Source organism: Macrotis lagotis, chromosome 2 (assembly GCF_037893015.1).
Source record: "Macrotis lagotis isolate mMagLag1 chromosome 2, bilby.v1.9.chrom.fasta, whole genome shotgun sequence".
In the NCBI taxonomy this organism is placed as follows: domain Eukaryota; kingdom Metazoa; phylum Chordata; class Mammalia; order Peramelemorphia; family Peramelidae; genus Macrotis; species Macrotis lagotis.
In genome coordinates, this window is record NC_133659.1 from 114,976,706 (window position 1) to 115,002,021 (window position 25,316).

Sequence of the window (25,316 nt, forward strand, 5' to 3'; positions counted from 1 at the left end):
AAGAAGGTATCTTTAGGCAGCCAATTTGGGTTCCTTCCCTTCCCAACTCCCCTAGTTTGCAAAAGATATTTTTGATAAGTTTACCAGAGTGGTTTACTCAAGGAATTTTATTCTTAGGCCATTTTAATAATCTATCAGTTTTGAATCACTTGCACTAGTGTTGAATTTAGTAAATTTAGAGAAATAAGAGGAAGTGATTGCATCACTAGATTTTTGTGGTCAAAAGCCAAGAAACTGAGTACACATACCTTTTTCCTATTGCACTTTGGCATTATTGTACATGTTAAAAAGGAAAATCACCCAGGGCATGAAACAGCACCATGTGATGGATGGTCTTATAGTAATAGTGACAAGACACCGGAGAGTGGACAGAAGACCTTTAACTCAACATTTCCTTTCTTTTGTAGTTTGCTTTGCAAACCAGAATTTTTCCCCCCAACATTGTATCTTCATTGCTTTCAAAAACTGTGTCCACAGGTTATAAAATGGCACTGGAATCAGGAAATCAAATGGAAATTGGTCTGTAGAAATACTTTATAAAAGAAGTCCTTTATCTCAAAGTTTTTTCTACCCCTTAGAGTAGTAGTAGTAGTAGTAGTAGTAGTAGTAGTAGTAGTAGTAGTAGTAGTAGTAGGTGGGCAATTTTGATGAGAAACATCTTGAATTTTTGCATAAAATTTTGATTATAAGTAGTTGTTTACAGGTTTAGAGTCCAAAAAATTGAATCGACCTAGATTTCTTTTTGTCCTTTTGGTGTTTAGAAAGTCGCTATTGGAACCAGTGGAATTAGAGAAAAGGTGTTATATGTTTGTGTGTATGTGTGTGTGTGTATATATCTATATATCTATATCTATATCTGTATATATATATAAATATGTGTATATAGATATTTTGTAGACATTTTAAGGATCTTTTAAATTAAAGAAATGAAACTGAGAATGTGATATAGATATTTTGACATGGCAAATAATTCATCTGAAATTTCAATTTAGATGTCAGCCATTTTTTTTACCTTTATAGTCATTGAAAAATATGCTTTGTTAAATCACTTGATAAGGAAGTTAGTAATTTTAGTCCACAAGTATGCTATAACATTTTTTCTTCCTTCTCTGGCTTTTTTAGTTCGAAAAGATTTGAGTGGTCTTGATGATGTGACCCTTACCAGTCAATCAGAAGGTGGAGGTGAGATCTTTTGTAATAAGCATATTTTATTTGACTTTTTGCAATGATATCATATCTTCATTAAAAATCTAAACACTATAATCATTTTCTTTGCTTATATTATGTATTAATAAAACAAGTTCAACTTGTTTGTAAAATCTAAAAAAATTATTACATTTAGGATTTCCCAGAAAATTATTGAATAATAATTATTTTATGGCAAGTCCTTTGAGGCTAGAGGCCAACATTGTTGCCTATCTCATGACAGGGTTTCATAATTCTGTCTGTTGTTTGTGCTGATTTGGTTTTTAGACTTGACAAGTTTAAGAAGTTTGAATAGTCTTTTAAATTTATCTCATTTGATCCTCATAACAAATCTTTTTGAGGTAAGAGCTGTTATTAAATCTATTTTACAGTTGAGGAAACTGAGGCTAGGGAAGGTTAATGTACCCAATCACACAGCTAAATGTCTGAGCCGGAATTTGAACTCAGGTCTTCTAACTCTGAAATTCAATATTCTATCTACTGTACCTAGGAATTTTTAAAACAGATCTTGGAAGACTTTTTTTTAAAAAAACAGTTTTGATTTGTATCTTCAGTTTTTACATCACCTATAGTTCCAAATGTATCTCTCTTTCTCCTACCTTCAGCTGTAGTTTGGGAAATCTTCTATAGCTAGATTATTTTATCCATTCATGGAGGTATTGCAATTAAATTTAAAATTCTGAATAAGTTTCAAATTTAATTTTTCTTTTTGAATGTCAGATATAAAATACAATCACTTTTATTATTCTAGTGTTTTAAACCAGATTTGTCTTAATAGATGTACATCCTATTTTATTTACCAAGTTTCCTAATTCTAGATAAAATTTCATTATATTTTGGTATATTTATCTCAATTAAAGTAATCTGGAATATGGTTTGTTTTAATTATTTCTGGAATCACTGAACCTCTATTATCATAAGTGAAACTTGGGAAAATTCAGCATTGATCATAGACAATTTGTCTGGATGATTTTTTTAAAAATAATTTCACTTCTATAGTTTTTCACCATTTCTAAATATATCTTTATCCACTGAGTCATACCTTGCCCCAAAGGATAAGAAGAGAGGGGAAAAAGCCCATCACACAAATGAAATCTGATGGTATATGCAGTGGTCCATACCCATGGTCCCTCTGATTTTGTTTTTAAAAGGAAAAAAAAAGGAAAGGAGGTGGTCCATGTTTAATTTCTCCTTCTTCCCATTGCTTAGTTTTTTTTTTTTTGCAAGGCAGTGGGGTTAAGTGACTTGCTCAAGGCCACACAGCTAGGTGATTATTAAGTGTACAAGATTGGATTTGAATTTAGGTCCTCCTGACTCCAAAGCCGGTGCTCTATCCACTGTGCCACTTAGCTGCCCTTCCATTGCTTAATTTTTAATGTAGATGGCTAAACTGAACCTCCATAAAATTTGTCAAAATGAAAATTATATGTTGAGACAATATCTCCCAAACTATTATAAAGACAGTTATGCAATTTTGAGAAATGATTTTATTATTTTAATATTTAGACAGTTTCTTGTGTTTTCAGCTATATTTAGGCACAGAATTTTTCTGACAAACTTGTGGAAAAATAGGCAGAGAATTAAAACTTCCAATTTTCAAGCCTTTATTTAGTTTATTGGATCACATTTCCTACTAAGCTAGAATGTGTAAGATTACCTAAAAACATGGGGCAGCTAGGTGGCACAGTGGATAGAGCACCAGCCCTGGAGTCAGGAGGACCTGAGTTCAAAACCTGAGATACTGCAATTACTTAGCTGTGTTATATTGGACAAGTCACTTAACCCCACTGCCTTGAAAAAAAGACCAAAAAAAAAAAAAAGATTATCTAAAAACACATCTGTGAAGTTTATATTACTATATTTTTGGGATCTGGCAATGCCCAGTATACTTAATTATGATTCTCCTTTTCTTTATAAAAGCTAAGGAACTTCAGGAAAAAATAGATTTTACTGCTAAAACTGTCTTCAGTTTGTTTGAGATCATCACAAGTTCAGTGACTGGCTACAACAATAGAAAGAGGGAGTGCCAATTACAGGTGGAAATGGGCTTTGATAAATAAAGTTACGACTTTTCTAATTGTTATGAGATAGCATATAGAAATAGCCAGATAGTAAGATTTCTATAATTTTGACTAATTTTTAGCATTAATATATCTCTACCATTTTTGCTCATGTATCTAGGTTTCTCCAGTGACAGCGATCTGATCTCTTTGACTGTTGATGTCGACTCCCTTGTTGAACTGGATGATGGAATGGCATCCAATCAAAATTCTCCCAGTAGAACTTTTGGTCTCAATCTTTCTCCAGAAACTTCAGCTCTAGGAGCTGTTTCTTCTGATAAAGAAAGAAACAAAACAGAAGAAGAGAGGGAAAGTCGTGGTCTTTTTGTTGGAAGTCTAAAATCTAGACTTGGCAAAAAAGATTATTTGGAGAAGGCAGGAGAATTAATAAAACAGGCTTTAAAGAAGGAGGAAGAAGAAGACTATGAAGCTGCCTCTAGTTTTTATAAGAGAGGAGTTGATCTGCTCTTGGAAGGTGTTCAAGGTATGGTTTTTATCTAATTTTTGCATTTTGTGTGTGCATGTGTATTTAAATATGTATAAATGTACATTACTTAAAAATATATGTATACATATGTCTGTTTTTACATATAGTCTTTATATGTGTATAAGCTTCATTTTTTATACATATATAGACTTAAAACTTAAAGATAATGCTATATATGTTAGGTATATACTTTTTATTTTCAGTTCAATGCTATGTAGAACAACCATTGAAGTTATAAATCTCCACATTCATTGGCATCAGAAAAATTTTTCATAATTTGATAGTTATAATTAACAGGTCACTCTCTTCCTTAACCAGAATTCTCTCTTTGGAATTTTAGTATTTCTTCCAATTTGATCATTGACTTTCCGTAATTATTTCTTGTGAACAAATACATAAGGATTCAGGAGTGATCTTGTCTCAACCCTCCCCTTACCCCCAGGCTTGTATGAGAAATGAAATTTAGAACTCCTGATCCTTCTCTTTTCTGTCTCATTAATTTTATACTCCACAACATAAGAGATTTTCCCAAGGTTTTGTACAAGGCCCTCTTCTTCTGTATATACATACTATATCTGTATCTATATCATCCATATTTATATCTATATCTACTTCTATATCTATAATCCAGCTATATTTCTCCCCTTCCACATTCCTGGCTAGCTTTGTATTGGACATTTTAAACTTGATACCCCAAGAGAGAAACATTTATCTTACTACTGATCTTTTTCATTCATGTTGTTCTATATATTTTTTCATACTTAGTTTTAAATGTATTAGGAATCTTTTGCCTGGTAACAATCCTATGATTAGGGAAAGCTAGGTGACAGATGCAGTAGATAGAGTACTAGTCCTGGAGTCAGGAGTACCTGAGTTCAAATTCAGCCTCAGACACTTAATAATTACCTAGCTGTGTGTCCTTGGGCAAGCCACTTAACCCCATTGCTTTGCAAAAAAACCCCAAACAAACCTAAAAACAAACAAACAATCCTATGATTAGTTGGTCACCACTTTTTCATCTTTATGAAAGATAATCGTTTTAGTGAGAATCATTTTTCTTGTTTCAAATTTTCTCAAGGAAGAAATGGCATTGCCATTTAAATCCATGCAGTGCTTGGTCCATGATCATTGCTAGAGTCACTTTGAAAGCTTTCTTTTCAACTGTGTCATGGAATTACAGTTAGGATTGGTAAGATGCTATTATCATTAGCGTTATTCAGGGCTTACTAGGGGCCAGGGACTGTGCTATGTACTAAAAATACAAAGAAAAGCAAAAGCATAGTCCCTGCCATCAAGGAGCTCACCTTCCAATGGGAGAGATAACATACACAGTACAACATACATACCATACATACCTAGATATAGCATAAATGCTAAGTGATCTGAGAGATAAGTCATAGAAACCAGGAAAGTCTTTGGGGAGGGTCTTGAAGTCAAAAGGCAGACCTAGGAGGGGAGGAGAATGGAGAGTTCCAGGTCTGGGTGTTAGAATCAGTAAGAAGGCTTGCACTGGTGGATTGTATGCTGAGGGGAGAAAAATATGAGAAGTCTTGAGTAGTAGGAAAAGGCCAGGTTATGAAGGGCTTACAAGGCCGAGCAAAGAATTTTGTATTTGATCCTGGGAATAGTGCAGAAAATGACCAGGAAGATTCCCTTGATGGCTGAGATAAAGATGGAGTGGAACAGGGAGAGCCACTGGCAGGGCACTGCTTGTAATCTCCTTGTGAGTCAAGGGGGGCTTCCTAAAGTAGAAGTATTATGTTTAGGATGTTTATTTGCAATCTTTTAAAAATTTGTTTAGGAGATGCAGACCTCTTTAAAAGAGGTGACATGAGAAAAATAGGAGGAAAAAAGTTAATATCTTTCTTATCCTACTCCTTCCTTCTTTACCCCATCATGAGCCAGTTTATTGTCGTTGAGTTTTGTTTATTCTCTATCTTGTTCAGTGTTTATTTCTTTTGTCTTCAACTTTCTTTCGATACTTTTTTAGTATCAAAATCAAATGAGATATAGAAAGTTCTTTGCAAACCTTAAAGTATTATATAAATTTTATTACAAAGTTATGGAATGGTTTATAAATATGAGCTATTGCTATCATTTTACACATAAGTAGTTCCAGCTTTTGAAAAGTAACAGACTAATCATGTTTCATTAATTACCAAGCTAATTTAACAGAAATTAAACTTAGTTGACTTCAGTTGATTTTGTTCATAATGTATAATTTTTTTTTTTGGTAAGGCAAATGGGGTTAAGTGGCTTGCCGAAGGCCACACAGCTAGGTAATTATTAAGTGTCTGAGGTTGGATTTGAACTCAGGTTATCCTGACTCCAGGTCCAGTGCTTTATCCACTGCGCCACCTAGCCACCCCTTAATGTATTATTTCTTAAACTTGATATTAGATGAAAAAATTTTGGTTTTATACAAACTTGTGATTTTTTTTGAACTTCCAGAAATTCATATATAAATTATTATAACCTAAAACTATTTTGTACTCACTTTTTGTTAACCTGGTCTTTGACACTATTAACTAAATTTTGATATAAAGTAAATGAGATAAGTCAGTTACCATGTTCCTAAAAATCTGATGTTAGATATTACTGTTTTCTAGACTATGACAATAAAATGTTATTAAAATATTTGAATTTTTTTCATCATATATATGAACTCAATCTACCATTTGGGTATTTAGGACATAAATAAATCCAATATTTAAGACATTTATATACCTAATACAGTAATAACTCAGCAATCTGTAATCATTTTTTGGGGACATTTCACCTATCCAAAATATAATCAGGAATCTGTAAATAAAAATAAAAGGTTTCTAAGCAGCCAAAAATGATGCCATAAATTACATTAAGTTTGTGTACTTCCTTGTAATTCTTATTTTATTAAAAAAAAAAGAATAGACTTTCTTATCTTGTTTCCAGATTCACAATAAATTAGAAGTAAGTAGAGAAGAACTGCTCTATGAAGGCTCACTAGCAGCAATGAGAAGTGCATCTGTCAGTGAAACATTGAGGAAAGATAGAAAAATGAATCAAATATGGGGCTTTGAAGTATACATATGACTTTGTGCCTTGAGGATATCATTGTATTACAGTATGGTGATTTTTATGTACTTAGTGATGGTTCTGTTAGAAAATGTTTATATAAAATCTTTAAGAATCAGTCAACAAGTATTTATTAAGTACCACTATGTGCCAGGAATTGTGCAAAGAGCTAAAAGTAATAAGAAATCAGGTGGACCTGACCCTGTCCTTGATCAATCAGTCAATAAACTTTTTAAGATACCTGCTTTATGCTGTAGATACAAAAAAGGGACCCAAAGAACCCATTCTTGTCCTTAAGAAGTTTATACTCTAATGGAGGAGATAATAAGGAAACACATCGATACAAAATAGACTGTCCACAAACCTATATGATAAATAGAAAATACTTAACAGAGTAGAATTAAGAGGGATTCCTATAAAAGATGAGATTTTTAGCTGAGCCTTCTAGGCAGCCAGGGAAGTTGGTAGAGGCATTGAGAGGGGAGAGGAAGGATTTGGCATTTTAGGTGGGGGAGAACATGTACATATATGCAAAATATTTTCAAAATATATGTGAGATGATGGGAGAAAATGCACCATAATTTGAGAGACTCAGTTTATATATCATTTGAGAGACCTCATCCTTGAAGGAAACCAGGAATTCTGAATTTCCTATTCCTATTCTGTGAGGAACAGTAAGAAGATTTATTTAGCAGGCTTGCAGTTGTTGTGGAGGGTAGTAATGTGTGTGTAATAAAGTTAAAAAGGTAGTATCAGTCAATATTAAGCCAAATTACCAAGTATTGATCAAGAATCTCCTAGGTGCTAGGCTTAGTAGATACAAAGAAAGAAAAAAACGTTGTTCTTGCTCTTGAGGATCTCAAATTCTGATAGATTTGGGACGAAAATTTGAATGGTTTTTAATGCCAAATACTAGGGCATCAGTTTTATACTAGAGATAATAGGGATTTTATTGGATTATTGATTATTGGATTTTATTGATTAGAGGGAATGACATTAACATATACATTTTAGGAAAATCAGTATAGCTGACATGTGGAGGATAGATTGGAAAGTGTATACTGTCATTTAAATTCTGGGAATCCAATTAGGAGGCTGTTCTCCTAGTCCAGATGATTAGTGATAAGATCCTGAGTAGAGAGAAGAGATCAAAGTTAGTTAGTTGAGTGACTGTGTGAGGTGAGTGAAGAGAGGTGGGTGATGCTGAGATTGTGAGTTTGGGTAACTGATCTTAGCACATGATGGAACTAAAGAAGTTCATAAGAAATGTGGGTATTGAGGAAAAGATAATGAAGTAAATTTGCAGTCACTTTAACTCTTCTAGCTTGGAGTATGAAATTAAGGACATTGCTTTAATTTAAAGAACTCATTTTTAAAAAAATCATCACCAAATACATATATTTTGGAGGATATTTTTGTTATAAAATAATTTTCAATTAAAATTATCATTAAATTTTTTTAGCTCAAATTCAGACATCTTCAGAAGTACTTTGGTATAAGAAAATCCATGTGTTTTGTAAAAATATAGAAATGTTCTTTGCTCTTTTTTCATACTGTTCTTAACTGAGAAAATGATTACTTTTATAACAACTTGAAAAACTGTAAGTAAATTCTCACTCATATTTCTCCATATAAATGTTGTTCTGTGAAGCATGCATTGTGCCCAAACTGCAGGAAGGCCACATTTTTTTTTAGTGCTTGTGGCGTTCTTCATTTTCTCTTCTATTTAACTATATCACTAGAATTTAGTTCTTGCACAGTATGTCATTTTCATTAAAGAATCTATTCTATTGTAAGTTTCTCTCTATACAACATTGCCATCAGTAGGTTAACAAATCTTTCCTTGCATTAATTTATATGATAAATATAGGAGTAATCAAATGAAGCTTATTAGCTATATTTGTTGCTTCATCCATTTACAAATGTAATAAAGATTTTATTTTATTAATTAAATTGATTATCACCTTGGAAGCCAGGTTTATAGTGATGACTCTCTCACCAATCCCATTCCTTGGAAAGGACCTTCCAGTTTTTTGTTATCTTGCCACAGCCTTAAGAGCTCATGTCCCAGTCCTGAAAAATTGCATATTTTTTATGGGAAAAAATATGGTTCATATGGACAATTTTATTTACCATGGCATAAAATTTCAGTTGATATTTAGAAGGCTCATATTTAAATTACATTTTAATTATAAAGTTAACTTAGGTTTGAAGAGTTTTATTGCACTTTCCTTCTTCATACTTTTTTTTGGGGGGGCAATGTAATGGGGTTAATTGACTTGCCCAAGGTCACACAGCTAGGGAATTAAATGCCTGAGGCCGGATTTGAACTCGGGTCCTCCTGATTCCAGAACTGGTGCTCTATCCACTGCACCACCTAGCTGCCCCATGCATTTTCCTTCTTAAACCTCACAGGACACTGCATGTCTTATATGTACTTATGTACTTTATATGTACTTATATGTACTTTATCTTACTGTCTACTAGGTGTAAGCTTCAGGAAGAATTTCTGGGTCTTATAAACCTTATTCCACCTGAAACAGCGCTTTGTGTTTAGAAGGGGGGGGTTTAATCAATAATTGCTCAATGAGCCTTTTTTTAAATGGGTTTCTATTACCTAGCCTTTTGGGGAAGTTGACTTGTTAAGAAATCAGTATTTTTTTAAAATACTTCATTTTATTTATCCAGTTATTTTTGTGGCAACTCCCCCCCCCATTTTTAAATTATTATAGCAAATAGCCTGCTTTGAGACATTCTTTCCCATATCCCACTATGTTGTTTAACTCTCTAAAGTCAATACATGTTTTATATGATACGTAATTAAACAAATCAGTACTTGAGTTGACATTTATTAGAAAAAAATTATTGCTTATTGTCCTAAGGAGTAGTGTATAATGTTACCACTTGGTGGCACCAGAAAATAAAAGTTTCTGTTCTTAAACGTGAAGCATGGGCCATATAATCACTAATAGCAAGTATCAGACTAGACCCCATGTAGTTGGTAACTTTATTGGATTAACTTTCTGAATTGATTTTCATACCACCAAGTGTTTTTGAATTATGCTACTTTAAATGAATTCCTCTTTCTTACTAAAGCTTATTTAAGCTAAAATAGCTTAAGACTGTATAATAATTTTTGGAACATTCTATATTTTTGATTTTCTCTAACCCACCTTAACTCTTCTATGCAATGATGTTATATGCTTTCATATCCCTATCAAATTAAAGAGTGATTAACTAATTGTCTTCAGTTCTTTATTATGTATTGGTTAGGATAGTCAGCTTTTTCTCATTCGTAGAAATCTTTAGGAACCATAGGATCTAGGATTTTTTTTTTTTTTATTGTTTAAAATAATAATGTAAAATGACCTCCATTTTAATTTGCCAGCTTCTGAATCTGGCTGTTCTTCTCCCTTTTGTTTGTGCCTCAGGCTTTCTGAGGTCAGAACAATGCTTCTGGCCCATTGATTCCATGAAACAGTACACCAGTCAATAACTAACAGGCAGATGGATATTATCCCTTCATTTGTGGGCATATTGGGGTTTCAAGTTTGTGAGCTTGATTTGACATTTATGAACAGAAGAGATATTTCCTTAGGGGAAAGATGATCCTAGTGCAGCGAAATTGTTATTTCAAGAATTACCCTATAGCATTTAAATTTTTATCTCTTTCTACAATATTATATCTTATGACTTTGTTTATCTTGGCATATTTTGTTTGATAAAGAGAATCTGTCTTAATGATTAATCATAGAAAAACATGCTTCCTGAGAAAATTGGTAGTAGATTATATTGGGATTCCAATTGGTTGGTACACTACCATATTTCATTGCTCCTTTCCCATGTTTTAAATGAAGGTAATACTTGTTCTAATGATACCCACCTGAATTATTATTAGATCTGATGAAGATTGGCCATGTCTTTCTTTCCTAACTGGCACCATACTCTCTACACAGCTGAAGCCTAGATGTAGAATCAGACAATTGTAGCCATACCTCTTAGTTATATACCTAGGAAAGAACAAAGCACAGCCTGATAGAGGAAACTCTGATTCAGTCTGAACTTGATGCTCTGCTCCCTTCTCAGTCTGAGATTAACATATCAGATTAAAATGCCCATTTCTAAGTGCTCAAGTCTTCTTGTGGAAGTGAGAAAACTGTTTAAGCCAAGCAGAGTTTTTGAGTAACCCAGACTTTCTGTGTTGAAATCTATCCCTTATTTTTTCCTTCCTTTTCATTTGTGTATTACAGAAAGCAGTTGCTTGATAAACTGAATCTTGCAGGAGAGGATCATAGATTATAGGGATATATTTGGTACTAAATAGAGCAAACTGGGAAAGAACACATTAAATAGAGATTGACACAGGATGGGTCTACTTAACTCTTATTAACAGTGGCACAAGGGCGCAGCTAGGTGGTGCAGTGGATAGAGCACTGGTCCTGGAGTCAGGAGTACCTAAGTTCAAATCTGACCTCAGACACTAGGTGTGTGGCCTTGGGCAAGCCACTTAACCCTATTGCCTTGCAAAAACCTTAAAAAAAAAAAAACCCAAAACAGTGGCACAAGATATTATCACAAGATATTATCAAGTTCTTTCTTTCATTCTTAGATGACTTATCTTGACTGGTTTTTTAAAAAAGAAAGAAAATGGCAGATTTCAGAGAAACTTGGAGAACATTGTATATTAACAGCAACATTGTGTGATGATCAACTATGTTGGACTTAGTTTTTCTCAGCAATACAGTGATCAAAGACAATTTCAAAAGACTGTGATGGAAAATGCCATCCACATCTAGAGAAAGAACTATGAAATCTGAGTACAGATCAAAACATACTATTTTCACTTTTAAAATTTTGTTTTTTCCTTTCTCATGATTTTTCCCTTTTGTTCTGATTCTTCTTTTACAATATGACTAATATGGAAATATGTGTAACATGATTGTACATGTATAGCCTATATCTGATCATTGCTGTCTTAGGGAGAGAGAGGAGGGAAGGAAAGGAGGAAGAAAAATTTAGAGTTCAAAAATCATATGGAAATGAATGTTGAAAGCTATCTACATGTACCTGGAAAAATACTGTTAACTAAAAAAAATTCCATCTAGGAACTCTGTAGTATATTAATTAATATGATTCACATTATGCAGTAAATTAAATAGCTTGTGGAAAACATCTGGTGGTTTTACCGCCTTAGCCTCAAATGTGTTTTTTTAACTTTAAAAAAAAGAGAATGATACAGATCTTCTGAGTTTTTAATTTTCTTATAGTCTTCCCTTACATATTTTTGCCTACCATCACTAAACTTTAAGTTAAAAAAACTCTTTTTGATTCATTGCTAATATCTTTTTTTAAAGTTTTTTTTGTTCCATTAGTGGGTTAATTATGGCATTCACTTAAAGTCTGGAAGTCATTGGTAACAGTTTACCAAGCAATTTGCATCATTTTGTTGCATCCCCATTTACTCCCGTTCTGACCTAAGTGGCATCTCTTAGTCACATTCTTTTAAGTCCTATCTATTAATATGTGAGAAAGCAAGTGACTACATCTTGTACATAGGAGATACTTAAGTGTTTGTTGAGTTGAATTGAATTAATGATACCTCCTAGGGACCTTTTGAATCATCCAAGAGGGTTGAGAACTGACCTCCTTTGAAGGTGCTTCTGCAATACAGTCCAAGCTTTTTAAATTTAGTTAGAAAACTCAAAGTATACAAATACCCTTGCATTTTTTTAATGAAAAAGCTTCAAGTTTATTATTAATAGCATTTTATATTTGACATCTCTTTATTATTTTCAACAGCTCAAAACCCCACAAACTTTCTTCTGTAACTAGCCTCAAAGAGAAATTGTGGCATTAGTAGATTCATATATCAATTAGTACTATTCTACTTCAATGAAGAAAATATTTTTCACAACTTTAGCCTCCCAAGGCAATGGGGTTAAGTTTCTTGCCCAAGGCCACATAACTAGGTAATTATTAAGTGTCAGAAGCCATTTGAACTCAGGTCCTCTTGACTCCAGGGCTGGTGCTTTATCTACTGTTGCACCTAGGGCCCCATGCTTTTTTTTTTTTTTTTTAGGATTTTTTGCAAGGCAGTGGGGTTAAGTGGCTTTCCCACTGCCATACAGCTAGGTAATTATTAAGTGTCTGAGGCTGGATTTGAACTCAGGTGCTCCTGACTCTAGGACCAGTGATCTATCCACTGTGCTACCTAGCCGCACCCATCCTTGTATGTTTTTTAACCTCTTTATGGGACAATTACTAAAATATTGACTAGATAATGATACTTTTCTTTAAATTTTAGAATGCTAGAGAGCATGAATAGAAGCAGATTATGAAAAAGAACTTTTTAATTTTGATTCTATAATATCTCTCACAAAATCTTACTTCTGTAATCTGGGCCATAACATTGTACCCTTTTTTCTTGCTCCTGGGTTGACTCACTCATCTCAGCCTGCTCTCATCCTGACACCTATGAGGTTCTCAAAGAGAAGCCATCGCCAGGCTGTTACAACTGTCTTTTAAGGTATTAAAGGTAACCCTGGTGTAGGGTGGATAAAATCCTGATATTTACTGCTGTAGTTTTTTTGGTTAACTCCAACCATTATACTTCTCATTTATACAAAATCAGCCATCTTGACTCCATTAATTTTCCAAAGGATGAAGCAAAAGCACTAATATTATAATGTTACTCATACTCCAGAGCTTGCAAACTTAGCAGTCATCCTAGACTGATTCCTCACATTCTTTCACTCTCTTTATAGAAACAGTTGCCAAGTCCAATTGTTTCTTCTTTCGCAGATTTCTTATTTTCTTTCATTGGCACAAATTTCTCATTCTCTCCTCTCACTCTGCCACTATTCTGGTGTAGGCCCTCATTGTCTTATGACTAGAGCAACTGCAATAAGTTCTCTCCACTCCAATCCATTCTCCTCTAAGCTATCAAGGTGTTCTTCCAAAAGCACAATCTGATCATATTACCCACCCTACTCAATAAACTGACTTGAATTGACTTAAAAGCCATGTGTCTGTTGTCAGTCACAGCTCTGATTACTGGCCTTGATCCTTTTTAGGAAAAATGTACATTATGTGAAAACAGTTCTCTGGTAATTGTTTCATTTCTGGTCCTCACTGCCCCCCTGCTGGCCAAAGACTGTCTTCTACTCTGGAGCCAAGGAGTAGTGACAAGCCACTCTCACAGCCACCCTCAGTAGGGCAATATAAAGCAGTTCCCTTAAGTTAGAGAACTGCCAGGCTTCTCAGATCTGTTAATTAGTTGGGATTTTGTTTTGCCCAATCAACTCCAAACATTTTCTTATAACAAAACATGTTTCAAACCTTTATTTCTTCTTCCATGATATCATTTCAAACCAGAGAGAACAAAAGAGGGGCATACAGGTACCCCTGAGAGATTTTCCCTTTCTCTCAGACATTAAATGGTACCCAAGAGCAACAAACTCAATAGCCCTTCACAAAGCAGCAGGATTTAGCTCTTAGGCAATGGGTTTTCTGCAGTTGTTCCAGTCTTTTCCTAGCTAACTAGGAAAGCAATGCCTTTCTAATCAGGAAGTTCGCAGGAAAGCAGATGGAGAATTTGCTGTTCCAGTTTTGAAGCCTCCTATATCTTCTCTATCATTTGCTTCTTTTGACTTCAACTCTTCAAATTACTTTTCTCTTGTCTCTTCAAAAAACTTCTCTGGGCTCTTAGTTGCTCCTAAAACCTACTTTGGGTCAATGACTTATCTTTACCTTCTCAGGTAAAAACTCATGAAATGCATTTTTCTGTCAGATGTGAGCCTTATATAATCCTTACATAATAAGGTCTTTATATAATCTTCCTATAATGCCCAAACAGTTCCATGATTGTGTCAATTAAAGATTTTAAAATTCTTAAAAAAGGCCCATGCAAATGAGCTAATAGACCACACTGTTCTAAGGTCAGATATTTCAATTGTTGCTCTGTCTTCAAACAGGTACATTCAACCTAGGAACACAGACAATAGTCTGTATCTTTTCTACATTTTATCTTATAGACCATTCATAAGTGGATTTTATGATTTTTTTTCCTTATACAAATATTCTTTTCTTAGCTTAGCACCTGAAGAATTCACATATGAAAGAGGAAATAAGATTTTTGGATTTTTCTTCATCCTGATGTGTAGATGACCCTTGGTTCTCAAAGTCTATTCCAGTGGAGTACAAACTCTGATATGTCTTACAACTGGACACATTTTCAGGTTCAGTAATAGAACTGATCTTTCTAATTTGAGTACCTTCATAATTTAGTTCAGAGAGAGGTTCATCAGTAGTAGGTGACCATTGGGAGATTCACTTTCTCAGAATTAGCATCTCATGAGAATCATGTACTAGTATCATAGATAATAGGTTCATAGGATTTTGTAGAAACCTTATTCAGCTTAGGGAATACTTGTATTAGTGAAATCATGGGTCTTTGTTGTATTGAAGTATGTTTTAGGACTGAAAATTTATAAAGCTAATGTTTTAACCAATTATTTGAAGATAAATTTATGAGTTTTTGGATGGGGAAGATATATGAAGACTAAGAGATGGACTAAATTATCTCTTATAACATAACATACTGGGACAGTGGTTGGTCACTGTCAGTCCTGTATCCCCAGCTTTTTTCTAGAAAAAGAAAAAAAGTGCTCAGTTTTATCATCATCTAGTAAGTACTGTAATTCTCTATATTTTCCAAATTACTTTCCACATTTGCCCCTCAACCAACTGGAAATGGAATAATACTTCTATTTTTTAATTTAATTTAATTTAATTTAATTTTTATATTTTATTTTTCCAAGTTCATATTATGAAACTTTCAACATTCATCCACACACACACACACACACACACACACACACACACACACACATATGTTACACATTTTTTCTACCACCCTTCTTTCTAGCTTTCCTCCCATCAATGGTGAACAGTCTGGTAAAAATTGTAGGTATGCTTTTGTGTTTAGCATGTTTACATAGTAGTCATTTTGTATATGAGGAATTAGGACTAAGGGAAAAGAAAGAGACCCATAGGATAGGAAGGAAAAACATAAAAGTTTTTTTAAAAAGTGGACATAGTATCCATTCAGATTCTGTGGGTTTGTTTTTTTACTCCCTTTGGATGTGGATGGTATCCCTAATAGGTCTCTCAGGTTTGTCCTAGCTCTCTGAGCTGCTGAGATCATCATAGTTGATCAACCCACAATATTGTTGTTGTTGGGGTGGTTTTTTTTTTTTTTTTAGTTTTTGCAAGGCAATGGAGTTAAGTGACTTGCCCAAGGTCACAGAGCTAGGTAATTAGTAAGTGTGTGAGACTGAATTTGAACTCAGGTCCTCCTGACTCCAGGGCCAGTGCTCTATCCATTGTGCCACCTTGCCACCCTATGTTGTTATTAATATGTAATGTAATCTCTTGGTTCTGCTTCCTTTGCTCAGCATCAGTTTATGTAATTCTTTCCATGCTTCACTAAAGTCCGATCATTCATGGATTTTTATGGAACAATAGTATTCCTTAACATTCATATACCATAACTTGTTTAGCCATTCCACAATGATAGACATCCCCTGAATTTCCAATTCTTTGCCAAAGATGCTGTTTTTATTTAGGGAGTTATCTTGAATATAAAAGTAGCTTTACTTTTTCAAAGAGAAGAAATGTTTAAATCACATAAATATACTGTTACCTGAAATATCATTCCATGGTCCCTCTCTTCTTTAACTTTTCCCCTCTGAGATGAAGCTTTTGTTTACTATAAATTAAATTCGGTCACTTTTTTTTAGTACTCTTTCATAATTGCCCTTTTGTTAATAGGGCTTCTTAAAGTTTGCTATCTGAGCACTAAAACAAAGTATTTTAAAATGAAAAAAAAATTTTTAAGTAGTGACTCAGCTCTCCCCCAATACCCTTCCTAGAAGAATATCTGGAACTCAAATTCAAATCTTCTAACTCCTTATCAATTGTTTTGTCCACTATATTACTATCTGTGATATAGGTGATCCTTGACCTTAGATTTTTCATCTATTAAATGAAGAGGTGAATTAGATGATTTGTTAAGGTGTTTTAGCTCTAAATATGTTTGTTAGAAGCTATTTAATCATATCTAAAGATATGATTTATTAAGTGATTACTTTGTGCCATGCATTAGAACTACAAATATAAGTAAGTTTCTTACCATTAGTGGGAGATAATAAGAATTTTAGTAATAATGATAATAAAACAACAGCAACAAAAGTAATAGCTTTTCTATAGTTCTTTTAGGTTTATTTAGTCTTTTAGAAATATTTCATTTTAACTTCACAACAACCTGGGAAGTAGGTGCTGTTGTTATAATCATTTTATAGATGAGGAAACTGAGGCAGATAATTGTTATATTGCATGCCCAGGGTTTCATAGCTGCTAAGTGTCTGAGGCTGCATTTGAACTCAGGTCTTTCTGATTACAAGGTTTAGCATTACCCTCTGAGCCACCTAGTGGCCTTATATTCACATGATACATGTTAATTTTTAGTTGGATTGATCTATGAATAATTATTTTTAATAGGCAGTTGGGTGGTATTGGTATAAGGAACACTGGAGTTGTAGTTAGGAAAACCTGAATTTACATCCTACTTCAAATAATTGTTACCTTTGTGATCTTGAGTATAGCATTAAACCTCTTTGGTCTCAGTTTCCTTACCTGTAAAATGAAAATAATAATAGTCCTCCTATCTTATAAGATTGTAGAGTATTTTTTGTAATTTAAAACATTTCTTTGAAAATAGGGCTACCTTTTATAAGAAACTAGCTGGTATGGTAGATAGAGTATGAAAATTATAATTAGGAAGACCGGTGATGGAATGCTGTTGCCACCTTAGATTTTAGTAGCAAGTATGACTATCGGTAAGTCATTTCACCTCCTTTCAGCCTCAGTTTCCTTATCTGTAAAAGGGGGATAATAATATCTACCTCCCAGAGTTGTTATTTTAACTGAAGGAACATTTGGGAAGCTCTTTGTAAACTTAGAAGTTCTATGTTAAATGTTTAATATTATTATTATTATTATTATTATTATTATTATTATTTTTGTTTTAAAATTTTTTTCATCAATAATGGAAATGTTAAATTTTGACACTTAAAAGGAAAATCCTAGCAACATTTTCTGTGGGAGCAACAATAATTAAAAATTTCATATGACTTTGTTGTTTTCAAGAGACTTTACATACATTAGCTCTCATTTTGACCTGACAGCAACCTTTTGAACCAGGTAGTACAGGTACATGAGAAAACTGAGGTTTGTAGAATTGATCAATTTGGCTACAATTACATTGCTGTTAGGTGCTAGGGAAGAATTTGAATTAAGGTCTTCCACAACTCCATCCAGGGAGAGCTTGTTTACTCAGAGTAATTTATTCTCTCATGGTTCTGGGTAAACTAGGCATAATTTGTTCCAGTGGCTTTCCCCCCCATTGAAGAAAGAAAATAACAGATGAAATGCAAAGTTTGCCTTATGTTTGTGTTAAAAAGACAAAACAAAAACTTATTTTTTGTCATGTGCAGAAGAAAGAAGTTTAAAGATAAAAACTCATTTCCAAATACTTTAAAGATAGTGATAGGGATATGTAGGTGATGGAACACTTTGTTCTATTAGAAACCAGGAGGGATGGGAATTCAGGGAAGCCTGGAAGGATTTGCACGAACTGATGCTGAGCGAGATGAGCAGAACCAGAACATTGTTCACCCTAACAGCAACATGGGGGTGATGATCAACCATAATGGGACTTGACTTGCTCAATCCATCAGTGCAACAATCAGGCACAATTTTGGGGTATCTGCGATGGAGAATTACCATCTGTATCCAGAGAAAGAATTGTGGAGTTTGAACAAAGACCAAAAGCCCATTACCTTTAATTTAATAAAAAAAAAAACTGATATATTATTGTCTGATCTTGGTATCTCTTATACTTTATCTTTCTTCCTTAAGGATATGTTTTTTTCTCTCATCACATTCAACTTAGATCAATGCATACCATGGAAACAATGTAAAGACTAAAAGACTGCCTTCTGTGAGGGGTGGGGGAGGGAAGCAAGATTAGGGGAAACATTGTAAAATTCAAAATAAAATCTTTCTTTAAAAAAAGATATCGATAGGGGAATTATTATTAAGTGTGATTAGTTATTGCAGTGATATATATGTACATCTAAGGAATGTTTATCTGGATGTGTATACTGCCCACCCCCCCAATCACACCACAATACATCATAGCACATCACATTCAAATAATCTCTCTCTTTTCATCTGTCCTGCTCCCAAAGAATTAGTTGCTCAGGTAATTACCTTAAGTATAATGGGTTACACACACACACACACACACACACACACACACACACACACACACACACACTGCTTCTTTTAGGTAGGATTTCATAAGATTATCTAAGACTGAGGATGTAAACTGTACCATTACCAAAAAAAATATGTTTTTCAAATTCTATTTGGTAATATGTAGCCATTCTAAGCAGACAGTAAATTATTTCTATTCTATGCTATCTTCCAAGCAGAATAAAATTTAAAAAAAAGGAAGTTTCACCTACTAGAAGGTACTTGTCTGTCCTCATATTAACTTATGTTCTTTGAATGGTTGTTACCTGAATCCTAGCCTTCATTTGCAATGAAAATATTTATTGGAAATTGCATAAATGAAAGAAGTGAGTCATTTGTTCTCCTGCAGAATTCTAGGTAAAGCTTTGATGTGCAGTAAAGTAGCTATGGAGTTTTATATTCAGTTTGTATGAACAGTAAACAGAGCATCTAAAATAACCACTTGCACATTGCAACAAACACATCATCATTTGCTTAAAAAGAGTTATAATTACAGTTGACGAAGCATGGACACCATAAAAAATGCATTAGTTTGGCTTGACACATTAATTACCTGTTTTTGCAGATGTTTTTATGTATTGTTGTGTGAACAGTTTACAAAATAATTACAGGAAAGTCATATGGAAAATAAACTAAGTGGGTGGTTTCTCGCCTAAATATTTTCATTCATGTGAATCTGTGTGAGGCACAGCTGCTCTGTACCAAATGCAGAGAGATAGATGAGGATTCTCGAAGGGTTTTTATTAGAAGGTCTCTGTCATCAGCATTACCACATTTTTATATCTTTAGCAGTGTAGTTTTTAAACATTAAAATGACAGGGTTGATTTAATCCCAGTGATCAAAGAAAAAGCTTTGATCCTGATCAGAAGAAATGTAAGTATCTGTCAGATCTCCCCCCTCCCCCCTAAAAAAAAAGACATTCCACAACACCAAACAAAACAACATCTAAATGGAACAACCATTGCTAGTTTATGTTGAATAACAAGTTGAGACAATAGTAATAAAGAGTTACTAAGGGCTTTGAGAAAAAAGTTAATTGTTTATTTTCCTTTTAATTAAGTTATTGAACTCCACTCACTTTCTGTTGTTACCAGATTTTTGAGGCAGGGATGTTTTTAGATACTTTTCTGTACCCCTAAATACCATGTGTCTTGTATACATGTGAATCAGTATTTTTGAATGATAATAATTTGAAATCTATTACTTGAAAAGTTATAAAATTTATGAGCAGGTAGCCCTGTACTAATTAATTGCCCATGCCTCCTTTCTCTTTTTTGTTGACATACAATAAGAGGAAGGATGGTAGTGATGAACTGAATGGAAAGTGTGAAATAAACTCTGTTTTCTATCAAATTGGAGTCTCTGAAGTATATAATTAGGGTTTTTTCTGTATATATGAGTTAGTCGCTAATTGTGATATCTGATAGTAAAGGTGATATATATCATTGCCCCTGGTCAGAATAGTTGAGGAGATAACATATTCTTGAATAGATAGGATTGGAAATCATGACATATCCATGAGAAAGGAGACATACTCTTTAGAAACTATACTGGTGAAATATTTGTCCCTGATCCTGGAAACTAATTTAGAAGGGAATAGAGATATTTCTCAGGTTATGAATTGAGTTGTATCCTGACATGGGCTCCTAATTTGGGTGTAGCATGATAAATCCTTTTTAAACTATTCAAAGCATTTAATTAAATTTTTTTTTTTTTACTTATTTAAGGCAATGTGGTTAAGTGATTTGCCCAAGGTCACACAACTAGGCGATTATTATTAAGTGTCTGAGGCAGGGTTTGAACTCAGGTTCGACTCCAGGGCTGGTTCTCTATTCACTGTGCCACCTAGCTGCCCCTATTCAAAGCATTTAAAAACAGGCTTAAAGTTTTCATTCTTTATTCTAATTGATCATTACCTGAAAAGTTTTAGAAGCTTTTGCATGAAAGGAATAATTTGCAATCAGTAAATTTGCATGTATCTATGTCTAAGAGATTTTTCAAAGTAATTGTTTTTGGCCTCAGGTTCTGAAAAGTTTTAACAGGACTTCACCCACCTTCAGGTGGTAGAAATAGGGAAATAGTTAAAGGTCAATCATTTTGCCAATTATAAAATTGTCATTCATGTAGTGTTCCCTAATAGATCATTTCTACCTCTTCCTGGTTTCACCTTTCTTGAACCCATTAAGTACATTTTCTGTCTTTTGTGTGTACACTCCATACTTAGCTCTTTATGTACCTCTTAACATCCCTTGACTGCATGTTAATCTGTAAAAATATTTAATTTTGTGGCATAAGGGAAACTTTTCAATGAGGATAACTTTTCAGGGCAATGAGGATAACTTAAGGTTATTCTCATTAAAGAATTGCCCAAGAGTTTTTCTAAGGGAGTAGTTAAAGTGCATGCTTATTTTTTGAGGTAATTTTTTTTAAGCAAGAGAGATTTATAGAGAAGGAAAGTGTAAAATATAAGAGAAGACTGTCTTTTTGCATACTAAATGAACTCAGGTCCTCTTGATCTGAGTTTAACTAATTTTTAACTAATATTTAACTAATAGTGAGCCAGTACTCCTTTACTTTTAAACCACAAAAGTTTTTAAGTAGCATTGAAAAACAAACATAATTCAAGGGATGTTTGGGCATGAATTTCAACAGCTTTTTTTCCCCTTCTGTATTATAGGTAACTCTGAGAACTTCTAGGTGCCATAGGATGCTTGGTTTAAGAAATTGTTAGCTGAGGATTGGTTAAATGCTAATGGAAAGATAATTCCCTAGTTGACCAGTTCATGCTGTACACTGAAAAGCTGATGGCTCCCGAGTCAAGGGAGATGTGCAGAACCATAAATCACTTTCCTTTTCAAGGTTGTCTTTTGTTGTCAGAATACTTAGGATGATGCAGAGATGGTGGAACAGACCTGAAAAAATAAAATGTTATTAAATATAATAGACTAGCACTTAAAAAATCTACAACCACCAAGGCCATTTCAGAAAACGATATGCCTTTATGAGACTGAAGTTGTAAAACTAAACAAAACAAAACAAAGCAGGTTGTTTTGGATATTCTTTCTTATGTGATAGATGCTAGAGTGAACCATATACACTTGATGAAGGTAGAGTATGGTTAGAAGAGTGATTGGTAAAAAGATGAAATATGATAATATAGTAACAGTGTAACAAAATTAGGAACCTAATTTTTATTTTAGATTCTGAATTGACTTTTATTTTTCATAAATACTTATTAAATATGAACCTTGTGCCAACACTCTGGTAAATGATGAGAATACAAAGACAAAAATGCAATAATCTCCTTAAGAAGTGTACATTCTCTTTTGGTTTCAACTATTAAGCATTTGTTTTTTTTTTTTCCCTCTTAGCTTCACTGCCAAATCCCAATGGGGAAAAAATATAAAACTCTTATAAAAAATAAATTCAGTCAAGCAAAACAAATTCCATTTGTGTCTAGAATGTCTAAAATGTATCTCAATCTGCATATTAGTTTGTCTTTTCTTTGACATGTGGTGTATAGCAAACATTCTTTATCATTAGTCCTTTGGAATCATGATTTATAATTGTGTTGTTTGTAGGTCTTAAGTCTTTCATCTTTGCTTTCATTTTATTGATACTGTAAATAAATTATTTTCCTAGTTCTACTCAATTTACTCTTTAACAGGTTTTCCTAGGTTTCTCTGAAATTTGTCTTTTTCAGCACAAATATTCTATTATATTCATTTACTTTAGTTGGTAAACAATCTTCCATTGATGGCTGTGCCTTTAATTTACATTTCTTTGCTGTTGTAAAATCAAATCAATAAGCATTAAGTGCCTCTGTAAGTAGCATTGAAAGTAGCATTTATGTAGCATTTTTTGGGGGGCCAGGCACTATGCTAAGTATTGAGAATTATGAAGAAAAGGAGTAATAGTCACTGCCCTCTAGGAGCTCATATTCTAAGGGGATAACATGCAAACCACCAAATACATGCAAGATATATAGAGGATAACTTGGAGATAATCTTAGAATTAAGGCACAGCTTTTGGGGGGACCCAGGAGAGACTCTTGCAGAAGGTGGGATTTTAGCTGTGAATGGAAATAAACCAGAGAAGCTAAGAGGCAGAGATTAGAAGAAAAAAGAATTTCAGATATGAGACTCTGCCAGTGAAAATATATAGTGGAGGTGGTTGGAGTTTCTTTTGGGAGGAACAGCAAGGAGGCCATTGTCACTGGAGTATAATGCACATGTGGGGGAGGGAAGTATAAGAAACTGGAAAATGAGAAAGGGGCCAGATTATTAAAGGTATAAAATCCAAGATCTTGGAGGTAATAGGAATCCTCTGGACTTTATTGGATGAGAGGAAGAGTGACATGGTCAGACCTGTGCTTTAGGATGATCCTTTTGAGAGCTAAGTGAAGGATGGACTGGAATGGGGAGAGGCTTGAGGTAGAGAGACCAACTATTAGATTGTCCCAGAGCTCAGGCATAAAGTTATGCACCTTGGTGGGGACGGTGTCAGATGATAGAAGAGAGAAGCATGCAAGAGATGTTGGAAAGTAGAATCAAAAGTTCATGACAGGGGAGGCTAGGTGGTACAGTAGATAGAGCACCAGCCCTGGAGTCAGGAGTACCTGAGTTCAAATCTGGCCTCAGATACTTAGCTGTGTGGCCTTGGGCAAGCCACTTAACCCCATTGCCTTGGAAAAAAAATTCATGACAATATACTATATAGGGAAGGTGAGAGAGAGAATGAGGAGTTGGGAGCCTGGGTGATTAAGAAGGAGATGTTACCTTCAACATTAAAAAGAAAGGGAGAGGCAAGAATTTTGAGGGAAGGATAATGGGTTCAGTTTTGGATCTGTTGAGTTTAAGATGTCTAGGGGACATCAAATTTGGGATGTCCAAAAGGCAGTTGGGGATGTAAGACTAGAGGTCAAGAGAGAGTTCTGAGAATCTTCTTCATATAGATGATAATTGAATCCATAGGAATTAATGATAGCTCCAAATGAGATGGTATAGAGGGAAATGAGAAGTTACATGACAGAGTCTTAGGAGATATCCATTATTGTGACCTGAATAAAAGGAATGGTCTGACAGGTAGGAGGAGAACCTGGAGAGAGCAGTGGCACCTGAAAGTTGGGAAGAGTATGAAGAAGGGGGTAATTTAAAACATTAAGAAATCTGCAACTACCAATGCCACTTCATAAAACTATATGCCTTTGTGAGACTGAAGTTGTAAAACTAGACAAAACAAAAAAAAGTAGGTTGGTTTGTAAATTTTTTTTTATATGATGGGTGCTAGCAGTAGCCATACAGGTTTGAGAATGTCAAAGGCTGTCAAAAAATCAAGGAAGATGAGGCTTGGGAAAAGGTCATTAGGTTTGATTATTAAGAAATCATTCATTGGTAACTTTGAAGAGAAGTTTTCATCTTGAATCTGAAGCTCGACAGTTGAAATTTAAAAAGAATGAGAAAAGAAAGGGTAGGTATTGATTTTAGATGAACTTCTCAAGGACTTTTTCCTATCAGAGAGAAGAGAGATTGACTATACAAGACAATAATTAGCTGGAATGAAGTGAGAAGTTTTTGAGAGAGAGAGAGAGAGAGAGAGAGAGAGAGAGAGAGAGAGAGAGAGAGAGAGAGAGAGAGAAACAGAGAAACACAAGAACAAGTGCTGATCTAAAAGGCAGTTTCCTTCTTTTGCCTCTAATTTGTTTATTATTTGACCTGTTATGTCTAGATCATAGTTTATCTATTTGGAGCTTATCTTGGTGTATGGTGTTAAATGTTGGTCTAAAACTTCATTTCAGCCTTTCCTGTTTTCTCAAGAGTTTAAAAAAAAATCAAATATTGAGCCCATACCCCTGTAGTTTGAGGTCTTTGCGTTATTGATTGCTAATTTTGTTTACTGCTAATTGACCTCAAATTTTTAACCAGTACCAAATTATTTTTTAGGGTTTTTTTTTTTTTTTGCAAGGCAATGGTGTTAAGTGGCTTGCCCAAGGCCACACAGTTAGGTAATTATTTTTTTTTAATATTTATTTATTCTCTTTTTGTACAAATAATGTTTTTTATATACATTAATAAAATATTCTTGTTTAAGAATGAACAGAATACCCCTCCCCCTACAAAATATAGACTTG

At 33.9% G+C, this 25,316-nt stretch overlaps 1 protein-coding gene across 7 annotated transcripts in view; it reads left to right on the forward strand.

Annotated features, from left to right (window-relative positions):
• The window catches only part of RPS6KC1 (ribosomal protein S6 kinase C1), a 247,207-nt gene that overhangs the window by 89,987 nt on the left and 131,904 nt on the right, over positions 1 to 25,316 (forward strand). For all 7 annotated transcript variants that reach the window (XM_074222641.1, XM_074222639.1, XM_074222646.1 and 4 more), the window contains 2 exons: positions 1,123 to 1,182; positions 3,388 to 3,750. In XM_074222641.1, the coding sequence (XP_074078742.1) occupies positions 1,123 to 1,182; positions 3,388 to 3,750 (423 nt within the window). The remainder of the gene's footprint in view (positions 1 to 1,122; positions 1,183 to 3,387; positions 3,751 to 25,316) is intronic.